The following is a 17299-nucleotide window of genomic DNA, read 5'->3' as shown; positions in this document are numbered from 1 at the left end:
AAAGCATCACCATCTCAGTATACCCACTTAAAATAGGCAAGGATAGGTATTAACATTTGGGGTTGATCACAGTATACCCACTAGCTGCTACAACTAAACTCCATCACAGTCTACCCACTACAGCTAACTACACTGTAAAAATTAGAACTTGCCTTTTGTCCTGCAAACTAAGGTTTGTAAGTAAATATAACTAAAAAAATCAGGAAGACATGGTAAACTAGAAAAAAACAATTGATCCAACTTTTTTTGTAATTGCATCTTGCAAACTTGCAAAATTAAGTTGACTCAACTTAAATATTTAATTATATGTATCAGTGCAGTCTTCCCTGAAGTTATTTCAACTTATGAAATAAGCAAATGTATGTCTACTCAGTTTCATGAGTTAACACAACATAAAAAAAAAAGTCCAAGTTGTCCAAGTTATTTGTTTTTCACTGGGTTTTTAAGTTGGTTCAACTTGAAATATAAAAGTCAACTGATTTCACTAACTTTTCAAGTTGACAGTGAAGAACTAAACTAATCAAGTTAACTTAAAATTGTAAGTTATGGTCCTAACTAAAAAAAATGTTAGTTAGTTTAACTCAAATTTTCAAGGCAACCGGCTGCCTTGAATTTTTGAGTTGAAGGCATTGACTTATCTTTTTAAGAACTACAATGTTTTTCAAGTTCTGCCAACTAAGTATTTTTAATTCAAGTTACCGGAATTTTCAAGTCTGTAAAACTTACTATTTTGAGTTCAGATACCATCCCCTTAGGAATTATGGGCAAATGTTATTTTCTTGTTTATAATGTCTATTTTTTCTCATTACTGTTTATTGTGGCTTTTTTGGATGTGTATAACACAAATCAACTATTGAACAAAATGACTATGTGACAGATTTTCAGAGTTTTGTCAGGGTTACCATTGAGGAGAAGACCATTATCAAAATATAATGTCATTTTAGAAAGTAGACATATATTAATTGGAGTGCAATGCGAAATTGACTGCTTTCTCAATTTGCATTAATCTGGCTCCTTCACGGCATCACAAAGTCGGCCACTCAATGCTTTCTTGCATTATGTGTCTGCAGGTATGCTGCTAGAGAATGTATGCCCTATGACGGACAGACATTCTGGGTTCCTCCAATAATACTGTATATAGTGTTATTGGGGGCAAGGCTCTCTGAGGGCCCTCTGTCATTTCTGGGCCCTTGGAATCTTCCTAAACACCCACCCACTGGTGTTCCTGTATTCTTCCTGGGGTGGATTTCATTTTCTCCTTGTAGGGTTCTCTCTCTCTCTCCTTGTAGGGTTTTCTCCTTGTGTAGTTCTTGACCCTAACAAATTTATCATGAATTAATGTAAAAGCAGCAACTGCACTAGTTGCAATCAGGAAGTTCATAGTCACAATGGTATCACTAAGAATGTGAATATCTGTTTGTGCCGCTAGCATATTCATTACTCTAAGCTTTATGCACAGGATTAAGTCATTGTGGATGGTCATCTACATGATGGTTTGTAGCAACAACAAACAATTACATGACAACATGACCAAAACAGTATGGCCTTTAGTGTCACAGTTACTTAGTTTTAGCTTTGCTTAGAATCTTATTTCAAGATTACATTTCAGTTGGAAACTATTTGTGATTTCTTTCAGAATATGTTGACTGGTGCTGTTGCATTCTGGGAACAAACACGTTATTAGGGGATGGTAATCTGAACTCAAAATAGTAAGTTTTTACAAACTTTCCAGTAAATTTCCAGTAACTTGAATTAAAAAAAATCAGTTGGCAGAACTTGAAAAACTTAGCTTACACAACTTAATAATTGTAGTTCTTCAAAACGTGCTAAGTTTAAGTTGATTGAACTCAAAAATTCTAGGCAGCCGGTTGCCTTGAAAATTTGAGTTGAACGAACTTTTTTTTTTTTACAGTGTAGACTACACCACTATGACATCATGTAGTGAGAAAAACTGAACTGAACTGAAGGGAGAAACTCTGCGGATGTATGTCCTGCTATAGAGGTTCAGGAAAAGGGAGAAACTCTGCGGATTTATGTCTTGCTATAGAGGTTCGGGAAAAGGGAGAAACTCTGCGGATGTATGTCCTGCTTTAGAGGTTCAGGAAAAGGGAGAAACTCTGCGGATTTATGTCTTGCTATGGATGATCTACAGGTGAAATAGGTGAGTTATCCTGAGAAACATGAAAGGTGAAGTTGTAGTGGACTTCATTCAGGCATGATTGTTCAATTCTGTGATGGCCCATGATTGTTCAATTCTGTGATGGCCCATGATTGTTCAATTCTGTGATGGCTCTGGGGATAAAACTGTTCTGCAGTCTGGAGGTGTGTGCTCTAAAGGCTCAACATCACCTGCCAGATAGAAGCAGGGAGAAGCGATGGCTTGAGGGGTGTGTCTCATCCTGTAGGATATTGTGCGCTTGGTGGAGGCAGCAGATCTTAGAGATGTCATCCAGACAGTGTTGTGCACGTTCACACTCTTCAGTAACTAGTTCAAAGTTCAGTTCACACACGTGCAAAGTGAACTGTTCACGTTCATAGTTCACCATTTTTAATTTTGAACTAGTTCAAATTCAGTTAATTTGAATGAAAATCTGTTTCTGACGGAATATAGGCTACAGCCACCTGCTCATCTAATTGAGAATGTCCGTAAATTGGGCATTCGCTGGGCAGATACATTTCGCTGGGCAGATACATTTCTTTTAGGTCTATGGCAGATACCGACGCCTAATAAATGCGGCTGCGCATTTATTAATAATTAATAATTTAACTGCGTCAGCTGTGCATGCCTGACAGCGGAAGAGTGTAGTTTTCACACCGGGAGTATGGAGGAGGCTGCCGCTGCATTACCTGCAGCGATGGAACTGTTCAGTGACGTAGGGCTCTTTGAACACGTTATGCATCCCTCTATCATCACTGACAAGTGCAGAATCTTTCCGCGATTGCATTCATATAGCAGCGGTTCTGTGTACAATGCATCATGCGTAACGTGATTATGGGTAATGTAGTAAGGTAGTGCAAAGCTGTAGTTTCGGAGTGGCGCCCGTGGGCAGTGAGTGTCACAGCGACATACTGTTTCTAAATTGCCAGCAGATAGTGTCACTCGACTTCTCAGGACAAAATAAATTCCGTAACGTTTAATTGGACATCAACAGTGGCGTTCGTCGTTCATTTCCCATAATCTGAGCGAATTCACGTTCAAATTCATTATTTACAAATGTGCTGCGTTCAGTTCAGCGTTCACAGAAAAATGAACGTGTTCAATCAACACGTTCTTTTGAACTCGTTCATGCACAACACTGCATCCAGAGGGGGTAGGGATAGTCCAACGATTTTTTCAGCAGGTCTTAAGTTTCGATTGAGGGATTTCCTGTCCTTCCCTGTGTTGTGTGCAGTTGGCATTCCATGCAGTCATACTGTATGTTATGAAACTCATGGAACAGTGGTAGAAGATCTTAAGCAGCTCAGCAGAGAGTTTGCTCCTCTTGAGTGTTCGCAAAAAGATCTCTTCAAGGGATCTTTTCCACTTCCCCACACCATTCATGATGAGGGGTCGGGGGTCCTCCTTACGCCTTCTGAAGTCAACTATGATCTCCTTCATTTTCTTGACTGTTGTCTTCGCACCATCTGGTCAATCTGTCAACGTCATCTCTGTAGGTGCTCTCGGAGCTGTTAGAGATTTCTCCCACCACAGTTGTGTCATCTGCAAATTTGTATCATTGTATTCGGGGAGTGGGTGAAGATGCAGTCATACTGTACAGTGTGTGCAGATGGAGTTGGATTGCCCATATACTGTAGGTCCTGCATCATTGACCAAAGTGGGGCCATATATACAGTACGTATTTTCACATTGGAAATCCACATCATGACCTCATCACCACGCCACAGCTTCTCATAACTCTTATGACCCTTTTCAGTGTGTGCTAATGAGAAACATTATACACTTTTTAGCTTTATAACATAAACTTTATTTATATTGCACATTTCATACACAGCTAGGCCATTCAATGTGCTTTACATAAACACAAGCAAATTGAAATAACAAATAAAAGCATAGACAAGAGTCAAATAATTGTATAAAAGAGAAAATGTAAAACATGCAAGGTAATAGTACAGAAAAGCATAAAAGGGCAATAGTTTAACCATATTTAATACACATTACACATATAAAATATCAAGTTTAAAACAGTTTCAAAAAGAATAATTAAAGCACAAAAAAACCCAACATAGAATTATTATACTAAGCACTCTATGGATATTCTTGAAGTAGTCCCAAACTGTGCATGCACACATGCCTTTCAGGGTCAAAATGCCTGATCACAGGGCTCGATAGTCCCCCTCGTGGGGTATTAACAGCCAAAAGAGTGTGAGAGAGGGAGACTCTAAAGAGAATAACTGAATTGTAAATGTAACAGTAACTATTTGAAGTTTACCGTGTATTATTTAGACAACACTCAAATGTAACAGTGGCAAATCTACTCCATGTACTGTAGAGTCAAGCTGATACACATCAAAGCAATTGAAATTAAAAAAAAGGCTAAATCAGTATGCTAACAATTAATACTGAAGCCATACATCAGGAACACAGTATATCAAAACTCAGCACAGTATATCAAAACTCATTAGTATCTCACCGCCCAACTGTCAATGTGATGTTCTCAAGGTTTCATATATGTCTGTACTTCCTGTAAAATAAACATTACACACACGTTTGATCGGATTGTTACAAAATATGTCATTATATGTTTGAAACCATTCCTAAATATAACACACTTACTTTGTTGTAGAGGCATGTATATTGGTTGTATGCTGTCATAGACATCAGTAGTACCTACAGGAGCAAGATTATGATTGTAAATGTACCATTGAATAATATACTGTATGCCATAACAGTTACTGTAATACTCTTGTGGGAATGTCAGCTGCTGACCTCTTTGCAGTGGCATATATACTGACTGGGCCCCATCACTTCCAGCAGGCTGACTCTGGTCCTGGTTTGGGCTGTGATTGGTATGTGTGTGCTGTTGACCACTAGAGGGAGACAGAGATCGGCACTGAAGCTTTCTGAACACAAATAAAATCTTGCATCCAGCTGTCAGTTAAAAGTTTGTCCAATACTTGGACTCGCTCTTACATTTAGTCATGGTTAAAGTTCCAGCAATGAATACTTTATGAAAACAATTCCTCTGGGTTTTACACTTACGGTAGTGTTGTCTGTGTCCCCAGATCTACTGAGAGAAACCAGAGATTAGCATTTTAGCTAAATTTTGCTGGATAATAGCGCTCTATTGCTCAAAGAGATGAACACTTTAGCTTAGTTCACTTTAACGGTGATAGTGCACTTGATGCTCTGAAGAGCTCCCTACCTTTCAGATTTTTGAAACGAAACAGCAGAATGAATATTATGATGAGAACGATCATGACCACCAGTCCAACAGCAACACCCAACGTTACCAGCAGAGAGGACCCATAATGTGGGCCTGAACCTGCAGAGACAATCAAATTAGCATCTGTGGTGAACGAGATTATTTAATGTGTTTATTATTTGTGGGTTTTATTTCAGATTTACCCTTCACTGTGATCCAACTCTCTGGTGACTCTCCTTTCTCTGGGTTCTTACACTTATAGAGGCCTTCATGTGACTTTGAGACTGCAGGGATGGTCATGTTCCCTTTGTTGGAGGTCTGCAGGAGTGTCCCATCTTTATAGAAGTCAGCACTGATGTTTGATGCCTGGTAGCGATATCTACAGTGCAGAGTCAGAGGATCTCCCTCAGTCACAGGATGGGCAGGACTCTCCAGGATCACATGACCATCTATGCAGCACACAACAGTCACAATAAATCACAATACATGTGTTACAGCACAAAGTTATCTGTTTCTCAATGCTACAGAGTAGAGTATGTTATTACCATACGGATGAAGAGCAATATTCTTCCAACTTTTCTATTCTTTCCTTTGATAAGCGTGCATGTATCACACACATGATAACATTTTAAATGGTAAGAGCACAGTAAGCTTCATTACCATATAATTTCTATAGAAAGAAAATGGCAGTAAGACAAGAGAAATGGCAAGTGACTGTCCAAGGCAACTTACTCTACAATGATATCAGTTTATACTACAGTACATTAACATTAGAATTATACCAGTCAAAACTTGGCCAAGAAGGAGAAAGCATTACAATATTCGTTGTACAAGAAACAAACAAACAAAAAAAGCACACATAACAACGACATTATGGATATAATGATGTTAGCTCATGGTTTGTACATGAGTTCAAAAAGATGTCATTGTTTACTGAATGTTTACTCACTATGCACTGTGATGTTGACAGGATTACTCTGCTCTCCAGACTCAGACTGACACCAGTACACTCCACTGTCTGATGATGATGTCCATATTTTTTTGCAGGTGGATCCTGCTTCTGCCCAACCAGTGGGACACATTGTATACTCTTCTTTTGAGAACCATCTCAATCTCCAACCAGTTAAGTTTACGCTCCCCACACAGCTCAGGGAAAGAGACTCACGATCAAAATGTTGATCTGTATCGGGATGGACATCCAGGGAGGATCGAGGAGAACGACCTAAATCAAAAACAGTTTCAAAAACAGTGAAAACAGTCTATGACACTGAAAATTTCTATTTTAGAACAACAGCTGTGCTCTGGAAAATTAGTTTTATAGGAAAAACTCATCAGCATTGCAATAAAAAAGTGTACATCACCTGTGACCCAGAGAGGCTGAGGTTGGCTGAACTCTGTGTGATAGGCTGGCTCTCCTCTCTCTGCTCTGCACACATAGACCCCTGTGTGTCTAAGAGCAGCAGGGCTAAGAGTGTAGGAGCCTCCAGCTCCTCTGATGCTGTCTGAGAGGAGTTCTACATAATATCCCCTGTTTTCATGAGTGATATATGTCAACCCAGACCTGTAGAGGGCAGTCTTGTACCAGTGGAATCTCCAGCCTGTAGTGGAGCCTCCAACCTCACAGCTCAGAGTCACTGAGTCTTCTTCAGTCAGCCAGGTCTGAGGAGGTCCTTTAAGAACTGGCTTTGGTTTTTCTATTTGTGATAAGAATATTTTTATATAAAATGTAATAGACGATGTCTTAGACGTATGCATAAAATAAACTGTAACGATAAAAAAGGAAAATGACTTAATTACACTCACACTATTACAATACTGTTTTTCACAATAGCTAAATGTAGGAAGAATGAGATGTGGGGTCTCTCATATGATGTGATATGTCTTAATTTGGCGCCTCTATCACATACCATGGCTATGTTATTCCCCCCTGAATGAGGCCCCTCAGTCAAATAACACAGTTCATGCTGTGATGTGATAAAGGCTAATAATGCTTTATAATTGGCATCTTTTTTTTTTTTTTTTACAAAAAGATGCCTTAAATATGTTGATGGTTAGGTCATATTTGTAAAGCTCAATCTGTCCATTTTCATCATTTAATCATCATTTACCTCATACTTTGCCTGAGTAAACAACTTCCTGAGATGAGCCCTCTTCATTTGAGGCTCATGCTTGACACATCATAATGTGTATAATTTTGCGTGAGGTTGGGACCCCATTTTGGTGGACACTCACTCACTGACGTTGTAGGCTGTAGACTACAATCTACTTTTCATGCACAGTACTGACATTACAATTACCCCACAATGACACACTTTGAAACCTTCCACCCTTTTCTCAAACTTTAAACAAAACCCCAAATCTTTATACTTCAGTTTTCCTGGGTTTCCAGTAAATGCACTGGAATATATACAGTAATTTCCCGCATATAAGCCACATTGTGTATATGCCGCAGGACAGTGTTTTATGCAAGTTAAAAGAAACAAAACCATATTAACACCATATTAACTGCTCCCTGTATTACTGTAACCTCATAGCTGAAGAAATTTAGCAAAATCAATAAGCCGCGGCTTATAGTCGGTAAATTAGGGTAATACAATTTCTTTTGCTTTATTTTGTTTTGTTTAGTTTTTTAGATGCAACATATTTACTGTCCTGTATGTAAACAATGCACATTTCTCCTGGAGCTATTATGAGCTGCCCTAACCGACTGCTTAGTCTATTTTTTTTAACCCTATGAGCCAGACAGACGCAAAGTGCGTCAAAAAACATCCATTGCTCCGTGATTATTTGTCACAGCGAGATGAGACAAATACTGCGCGAAAGAGCAGAACCGGGGCTTTCCAACGAGACTAGACACTTGTCTGTACGATCAAGTATGAAAATAAAATAAAATCATGAAGTTAAATCAAAGTACAGTATATCATATTTACAGTCCATATTGCTCTGCGTTCACCCAGGCATCCAGCACTCTCGCTTGAATTACTCACGCACCCGTCGCACACATCGCACAGACACGACACGCATATCAAATGAAAGAGGAGAAACAGAGCTTTCCATTGATACCAAAGACATCGATCCTTTTGCGTTATAAAAACAGACGACAAACAAATCATAATGTCATATAGCTTCGGCTACCATTACTCTCGTTTGATTTACTCATGAAACCGCTATCAGAACGATATGGCACGCATGTCAGATGAAAGAGGAGAGTTAGAGCTATCCACAGATACCAATTACAACCTTCTAGGCCATAAAACAGACGAAGTGACAGCAAAATAATAACTTCATTTAGCTCCACTTACCCCATGTTTTTGTGTGGCATAATAGCCTACCGGTATGTTCATAATCCAATGTTATCATGTGTTTCTCTATGGCAAATCACGTTCATAATATGTTTTTGAGATCCTAGCTCCTGTATGGTATCCAATTCAAGACTCATTGCATCCATATTTGTTTGACAAATAAACACTTTTTTGCCTTTACTTTGTTCATTCAAATGCAGTAAAAAAATATTATAGAGAATCATCATCTGTGCACATCATGTGCGCTACCACGCAAACAAGTCAGGTCAGATCAGCTAGTGTCACAAATATGGAGCGCAAAAAGTGTCAAAAAGTCATTTCTCATCACTAAATAAAAATGGCCATTTATTTCTGGAGGGCACACACCACATATTTCTGTAAATTGCTCAGCCCCAAATTATACCTCCACCATGGTTCTTATATTGCCATTTTCAGGACAGTCAGGCCTACACAACCATGTAAGTTATGTCAGCTTGCTGTGGTAAGATACACATCAAAATGTAAGAATTTGTATAGTATGCTTTTCACATTTTTATTATTTAAAAATCTAAATCAAATCAATGCAAGTATTTATACATGATATTGTGGCAGATCTGGGTAGCCTAGACTGTGCTGAAAAAAACAATATGTAACATGTTTGAATGGCACTTACAGTACAATGACCAGGATAAATGCTTCTAACCAGAGGTAGTGAAAATGCCGGGCTCATAGGGTTAATGTAGTTTATGTACTACTGTTCAGTAGTCTTTTCATTTTTATTTGTGAGATGATCATCTGAAGACAGTGTTTGATTTTGAACACAGGCACAACTGTTTTGAAGCGATTGTTTTGCAGAGGTAGGTGGTTTTGTGAATGTATAGTTTGAGATTTGCCGTTTGTGCTTGCAGTTTTGAGAAAGGATGTCAGGTTTAAAAAATGTGTTGTGAAAAACCTCAAATAAGAACAAGTTATTATTGCTATAGCAATATTACATTCATCAACCACACACATGTACAGCATTTAAGAAAAAACACACAGCAAGTGTCCACTCACCTGACACTGTAATTCTGACAGATGCGCTGATCTCTGATGTCTGTGGGTCGCTACTGCGTGTTCCTCTGCAGCTGTACTCACCACTGTGGGACTCTTCAGCATAAGATATTCTGTACTTTTGCCATGAATTAGATACCACAGTCCCGTTGATATACCAGCTGTAGTTCCAGTGTCCGTGTTGATCTCCCTGTATGTCACATCTGAAGGTGATCATCTCTCCACGGAAGAAGTCTGTCCAGTTGGACAAGAGGGTTGCAACAGCTTTGGGACGTTCTACTCAAAACAGAACACACAAAGTCATTTCAGTTGTATAGTTTTTCCAATGTCAGACATATACTGTAAAGGCCACACTAAACTCACCAGTGATTTTCACCCATGTGATGTATGTACCATTGGGTATGTGGATCCAGTCCACTAGTTGGCGCTGCGCCGCCACTGTCATTGTGACAATATGAATGTACTGCTTTACAAGAAGTACTTTAGTAAACGAGTGACTGAACTGAAGACGTGTCTCGGTGTTATCTCTAACATAACGTTACGGTATCTAAAGTGAACCCATAGACATAACATTATTGGCGACGAGGACAACTTTAGATTGCCTGTTAGTTTAAAAGTTTCCGCCACGGTATTGACTGTGAGTGGAGAAGACGAAGACGTTTTTGGCGCAATAAGTGTGGCTAATGGAGGCTAGTGAGCCCAACTAAAATAAAAAAAATAAAAAGGAGAACGAAGAGATGGCTGGATACGGATACATTGGACATATCTCTGCTTTCGACGAGTCAGTGGAACAGTGGTCGACCTACGTGGAAAGGTTTGAGCATTTTGTAGCCGCAAACGAGATTGAGGTAGACAAAAAGTTAGCTGTTCTGCTCAGTGTAATGGGTGCGTCTACCTATGGACTTTTGCGTAGCCTCGTAGCTCCTGACAAGCCAGGGCAAAAGACATACGATGATATTGTTGGTGTTTTGCAGTTACATTTTTCCCCAAAACCGATTGTCATTGCCGAAAGGTTTCGCTTTCATAAACGCAATCAGCAAGAGGGAGAATCAGTGACGCAATACATCGCGGTAATTAAAAAGTTAGCAGAATACTGTGACTTTGGCACGCACTTGCTGGATGCACTGCGAGACAGGCTCGTATGTGGACTCAACACGGAGGCGATACAGAAAAGATTGCTAACCGAGTCTGCATTGACTTTCCAAAAGGCTGTGGAAGTAGCCGTAGCAATGGAGACGGTAGCAAGAGAAACACACCAGCTAAGTAATGCATTAAAATTAAATGCTCTATCACTTAATAGTCAGCAACGTTACAAATGTGTACGCTGTGGAAAAACAAATCATAAAGAGACTGAATGCTATTACAAGGAACAAACATGCCACAACTGTGGTAAGAAAGGCCACATTTCAAGAGTGTGCCGAAACAAAGAGCATGCAAATAGCGAAAAGACAGGAAAACAGAAAGTGTTTATTAAAAAGAAGAGCAAAGTGCACCACATGGATGCAAAAGAAATATCCAGTAGTGAGGGTAGCACGACAGATACAGAGCTTACGCTAAGCATGGTGGCTCAGAAGGGAAATTTGTCACACATGTGTGTTAAGCCAAAGATTGAAGGGAAAACAATGCAAATGGAATTAGACACAGGCGCTGCAGTTTCGTTAATATCCAAAGAATTAAATGACATGCAGTTGTGCCACATACCTTTACGGCAAACAAATATAATATTGAAGACATACACTGGCGAGCTGATTTCACCAGAGGGGGTCATCTAGGCCTGTCACGATAACAAATTTTGCTGGACGATAAATTGTCCCAGAAATTATTGCGATAAACGATAATATTGCCGTTCTGAGATCATTTTTATCTAATATAATGATAATGGCATAATAATGCAGGTACACCTTTTCAAAGATCAATAACTTGTATTTCTAAAGAATAAGGAACTGGAATGGGAAGACATTTTTAAATATCCACAATAAATGAACAAAACAACCAAAAACAATAAATACAATGGACTCTCAGTCTCTACTAACACTCTGTTTAAGGGCCAGCAAATTAAAACGTGACATGCAACAGGGGGCGTGTAGAGTGACAGTTGCTAAGCCTTATGCACGGAACTAAATGTCATCATAGCTGATCAATTAGGCCTACGCAGTCAGCTAAACATTTGAAACTTGCGCAAAACGGCATGAACCCAGCATCTGCACGTCACATAAAACACAAATTGAAGCAATAAGTTGGTCCGCGGATAATCCTACTGCAAAGCCTTTTCACAGGTATGCTACGTTTATGACATATAACGTTGATTACGAACACATTTCACCACAGCTGACAATTAGCTTACGACATTTTAACCGGAGCTGCCAGCTGTTTTGGCTGATTCTTGAGCTCTCAGCGGAGTGCAGACTTTGCGGAGTGTGTCTTTATCAGATGATGAAAGAACGTAGCTTATAAGCATGATTTTCTGAACTGCATTATCACTATTTTTACCCCCATACCTGTCAAGCTACAACAGAAAGCCTCTTCAGTGTGCTTAGGCCAATCGCCAAAGCCTCGTCTAGCCTGTTAATCAAATGAATGTAAGAAAGTAAAGTTGTCCGTCATGTTATTGAAAGATACATGTCTGACAAGTGACTGACATGAGGGTTCACTCCTCGTTAGGCTGCGCTAAAGGAACCGAGAGGGGTCGCCGTGGTTATCCTCTCTTTCGTGGAGAGAGAGAGAGAGACGAGAAAAACAATCAAGCATGAAAATGGAAATTATCGCGGCCGGAAAAGTTATCGAGCTCATTTTTTTTATCGTGCGATTTATTGATTTATTGAATATCGCGACAGGCCTAGGGTCATCAAAGTCACAGTGAAAATGAACAAGCAGAAGGCTAAGCTACCATTGTACGTGGTCAAAGGGGCTTCACCCCCACTCTTTGGTCGGGAATGGCTGCGCAAAATACAGATTGACTGGCGGGAAATTAAGACGGTTCGGGAGGAGACACTAGAAGTAGTGCTACAGAGGCATAATGAAGTCTTTAAAAAGGAGCTGGGCACACTGAAAGGTATCAAAGTCTCCATAGCTCTGAAACCGCAACATCAACCACGGTTTTGCCAGGCAAGAGTCGTTCCCTATGCTCTTAGACCAAAAGTTGAAGCTGAGATTGACCGACTGAGCGAACAGGGCATCATATCGCCTGTCAAGTTCAGCGACTGGGCAACACCCATTGTCCCGGTTGTGAAGAAAAATGGAGATGTTAGGATTTGCGGTGATTTTAAAGTGACAATCAACCCAGCTCTGCAGGTAGAGAAATATCCAATTCCCCGAATTGAAGATTTATTCGCATCACTGTCAGGGGGACAGCATTTCAGTAAGCTGGACTTGTCTCACGCGTATCTGCAAATGCCTGTTGAAGAAAAATCTCGCAAATATCTCACCATAACAACGTCAAAGGGACTGTTCTGTTACAACAGACTTGCTTTTGGAATCACGTCAGCCCCCGCCATTTTTCAACGGGCCATGGACCAGGTCCTCCAGGGTCTTCTGAACGTCCACTGCTATTTGGACGACATTTTGGTGACTGGCCAAGACCGCCTACAGCACCTGAAGAACTTGGACGCTGTCCTGGGACGCCTTGAAGAATTCGGCTTGCGTGTACAAAAAGACAAATGTGAATTTTTCAAGGATTCACTGGAATATTTGGGCCATGTTATCGATGCCCATGGCCTGCACAAGTCACCGGAGAAAGTTAGGGCGATTGTGGAAGCTCCTGCACCAACAAATGTGAGTCAGCTTCGATCATTTTTAGGGCTTATTAATTACTACAGCAGGTTCATTCCTAACCTGTCATCCATTCTTAGCCCACTCAATGCACTCTTGTGCAAAGGCAAACAGTGGCAATGGACATCACAATGCGAAATGGCATTTCAGGAGGCCAAAGAACAGTTGTTGTCGCAAAGTGTGCTAACTCATTACAACCCAGAACTTCCCATCTAGCTGGCATGTGACGCTTCACCTTATGGGGTAGGTGGTGTGATATCACACATCCTTCCAGATGGGCAAGAGAGGCCCATAGCCTTTGCATCAAGAACCTTGAATAAAGCGGAACAGAATTATGCACAGATTGAGCGTGAAGCTCTTGGCATTATATTTGGTGTTCGGAAATTCCATCACTATTTATATGGCAGGAAGTTTACGCTCCTCACAGACCATGGCCCTCTGACCACAATTCTGAGTCCCAGCAAAGCTATACCATCTATGGCAGCCGCCAGAATGCAGCGATGGGCTCTCCTGCTGGCTGCTCATGATTATATCATCCAATACAGAGAAGCAGCACGTCACGGCAATGCTGATGGGCTGTCCCGCCTGCCACTTGCCACATCAGCTAAGGAGAGAATCAACACTGTGGACAGTTTTCACATTAAACACCTGGAAACCTTACCTGTGAGCTGCAAAGAGATCTGCAAGGAAACCAGGACCGATCCGGTTCTCGCTCAGGTACTGGAAATGGTCTCTACAGGTCGCTTCCCGAGAGTCCAGCATGTGGACAGCACACTGGCACCATTCATCAGCAGGAAGGATGAACTAACTGTTCAGCAACAGTGCCTCATGTGGGGTATCCGTGTAGTCATCCCTCCTAAGCTGAGACCTAGAGTACTGTCCGAACTACACACTGGACACTAGGGATGCAACGGTACAGTTTTGCCACGGTTCGGTTTGTATCACGGTTTTTGGGCCACGGTAACGGTTCGGTTTCAATATATCAATATTATCTTGGCTCTAGCATACAGGAGGCTATATTTGCCTTTTCTATTTCAAATCAACAATGTGCTTCTACTTACACTTGCAGAGAAAATATTAAATGCATAGCCTGACACAGATGAAGCAGAATCACAAAAATGTATTAAAAGAAAAGAACACCATCATTGCCTTCTGTCATAAACAGGCAATGTTATCCATAGTGCAGTGCAGCATAAAGTAATGTGTAGTTATTTATTTAATAAACTCACTGTTCTTCACACATTTAAAGAAAATACTTAACTGTTATACACCCTCAAAAAAGTAGTGAACAATTCTGAAAATCTTCTCAAAATAATTGGTGAGGTAGTATTATGTGTAGTTTCAAATGGATATTTGATTTGGGAGTGCCTGCCCTGTCCTCTTTTATGAACGTAAAAAATGTAAACATAGACAAAAGTGCAGTGCAGTGCAGCATTAAAAATATTAGAACAATGAAATGAACATTATTGCAACCTGTTGTCAGGGGGGGGGCAATATTCCGAGAAGAAAGTGGCAAATTTGCCACTTCACAAAGTGTCTGTTTCCCCTGTGTCTCCTGTCGTGTGTGTGTGTGTGTGTGTGTGTGCGTGTGTGTGCGAGAGAGTTGTGTGATTGACGAGTGGACGAGCGATTGACTGATTTAGCAGTGAGTTTATTGTTTTTCGAGTGGACACCTCCCGCTGCCCGTAGCCTAGCATGTACAACGTCAGGAAAATAAATGACCCGAGTTTGGAATGACATGTCAGCCTCCCCATCTCCTATAACCTCCCATCCCTACAATATTTTCCAGTAAACTATCAAAAAGAGAATACACTCAGCTGTGTCGGCGTCACGCTTTCTTAAGCTACTCTAGCGAGCAATCAACGCAGGGCAGAAACCACCGGTTACACTGTTACGCACAGACTTTATAATGTGGCAAATTTTCGACCTTTTAAAGTGGCAAATTTGCGTCTTTACAAAGTATATATACGTGGCCCTAATACGCCGTCGTATTCGTTATGTCTTTGGGAATTATAGGAATATTGTTGTCGAAAGGCTGCAGCAATGGATGGTTGGGTTTTCGGTGGCAAACTAACTCTCCGTGCTGCTCCACTTAAGGTTACAGCCGGGTGATGAAGGCGCAAGTGGGCCGACATGTTGGATGTGTTACCTTTATTAGGTGATCGTTGTGAAGCAGTGCTTGCAATGCACACTGTGCTTTGTTTACTGACGGTCTTTTTGCCTTGTTCGTGGGCTACTTCAAATGTCGCCATGATCATGCAGCCGCCGGTAAAGTTTGTTTCTTCTCACATGACTCCTTCATTTGCATTTCAACGCGCTTATTGGCTCTTGGGAAATTCAGTAAAATTCTGATTGGTTGTTGCAAGGTTGACGAGAGGCAAGCTGAACAGTCAGAGAAAACGCATCCCCCGGGTCCTAAGCACTCCTCTCTATCGCTCCCAGGCTACGCGCGCGCAATAACCTTGTATTAAATAAAAAGTTTAATGTCGCGTATACCGAAATATTGCGGTTTAGGTGAGTCTATTGAACCGAACAGGCCAAACCGAACGGTTCAATAAATTATTGAAAACCGTTGCATCCCTACTGGACACCCTGGTGTTGTTAAAATGAAAGCTGTCGCCCGAAGTTACATGTGGTGGCCAGGAATTGACGCCCAGATCGAACAAGTGTCGAAGACCTGCCAATCCTGTCAACTCACACAGAAAGCACCTGGACCATCACCTCTCCATCCTTGGGCATGGCCGGGAGCTCCATGGCAGAGGATCCATGTCGATTTTGCCGGTCCTTTCCAAGGCCATATGTTCATGGTGGTCGTGGATGCCCATTCCAAGTGGCCTGAAGTGCACCTGATGAGTTCCACCACGGCTTCCAAGACCATACAGGTACTGAGAAGGCTATTCAGTCGTTACGGCCTTCCTGAGGTCTTAGTGAGCGATAATGGTCCCCAGTTCACTTCAAGCGAATTCGACACATTCATGAAGAGCAACGGAGTTAAGCACATTCGCTCTGCACCATTCCACCCAGCCACAAATGGCCTTGCGGAACGTTTTGTGCAAACATTCAAGCATTCACTGAAGCGCTCCTCAGGAACAGTTTCAATCCAACACCGACTGGATGCATTCTTACTAATGTATCGCAACACTCCGCACTCCACCACAAAGGAATCACCATCCATGCTTTTCATGCATCGCAAGCTGCGATCTCGACTCGACCTGCTGAAGCCTAGCGTTGCAGCTGAAGTGGAGAAAGCACAAGAGGAGCAGTGTGCTCGTCGACAGACGCATGCTAAAGCCAGATCATTCAAAGTGGGTGACACAGTCCTAGTTCGTGATTATGGGAGAGGAGAGAAGTGCACACCGGGCGTGGTTTCAGCCGAAACTGGTCCTGTGTCATACAAAGTCAACGTCGGATCATCGGAACACTGGAGAAGACATGCTGACCAGATCCTGACTCGACATGCAGAGCTGGACGTTGCAGAGTCTTCAGAGTCTTCTCATGCTCCAGCAGATCTGCCTGTGTTGGAGAACACAGTTCCTGAACCAGCTGTTCCGGCTCCTGATCCAGTGAGTGTGCCGTCATCTACGGTAACATCAGAGGTAGTCAACGCACCACATCAAGAGACTGGTAAGCGATACCCATCCCGTGTCATTACGAAACCAGTTCGTTTCAGCCCTTAAGGGATTCAATATAGTTGGACAGTTGTTGGACACATGTCTGGATAAGAGACATTTGTGTTCATTTTGACTAGAGAGTCATGTCTCAAGAATAAGGGCATAATAACCCCTTGACTGACTCGGGGTTTGGGACAGTCTACTCCCTGCCTCAAGGTTAGGTGAT

At 41.4% G+C, this 17299-nt stretch overlaps 1 protein-coding gene and 1 pseudogene across 1 annotated transcript; one reads left to right on the top strand and one right to left on the bottom strand.

Annotated features, from left to right (window-relative positions):
• Positions 1-4284: 4284 nt before the first annotated feature.
• LOC134059552 (Fc receptor-like protein 5) lies at positions 4285-10139 on the bottom strand. The gene is made up of 10 exons (XM_062515996.1): positions 10058-10139; positions 9698-9970; positions 6725-7057; positions 6313-6585; positions 5567-5812; positions 5364-5483; positions 5201-5225; positions 4928-5028; positions 4775-4828; positions 4285-4682 (listed from the first exon to the last, which is right to left on the bottom strand). The coding sequence occupies exons 1-10, from the start codon at positions 10137-10139 to the stop codon at positions 4642-4644; spliced, it is 1548 nt and encodes a 515-aa protein (XP_062371980.1). The 3' UTR covers positions 4285-4641.
• A 2417-nt stretch (positions 10140-12556) lies between these two features.
• On the top strand, positions 12557-17139 carry LOC134059551 (uncharacterized protein K02A2.6-like; annotated as a pseudogene).
• Positions 17140-17299: the final 160 nt, after the last annotated feature.

This window comes from Sardina pilchardus, chromosome 16, assembly GCF_963854185.1.
Source record: "Sardina pilchardus chromosome 16, fSarPil1.1, whole genome shotgun sequence".
NCBI lineage: Eukaryota > Metazoa > Chordata > Actinopteri > Clupeiformes > Clupeidae > Sardina > Sardina pilchardus.
This window is presented reverse-complemented; position numbering and strand designations above follow the sequence as displayed.

Bases quoted from the DNA above. Each gene is read 5' to 3' on its own strand.
- LOC134059552 (XM_062515996.1), bottom strand. From the start codon at position 10,139: ATGACAGTGGCGGCGCAGCGCCAACTAGTGGACTGGATCCACATACCC. The intron at 5,029-5,200 runs GTAAGTGTAAAA...GTCTCCCTCTAG, and splicing joins GGGACACAGACAACACTACC to TGGTCAACAGCACACACATA. The intron at 4,829-4,927 runs GTCAGCAGCTGA...TTGCTCCTGTAG, and splicing joins ATATATGCCACTGCAAAGAG to GTACTACTGATGTCTATGAC.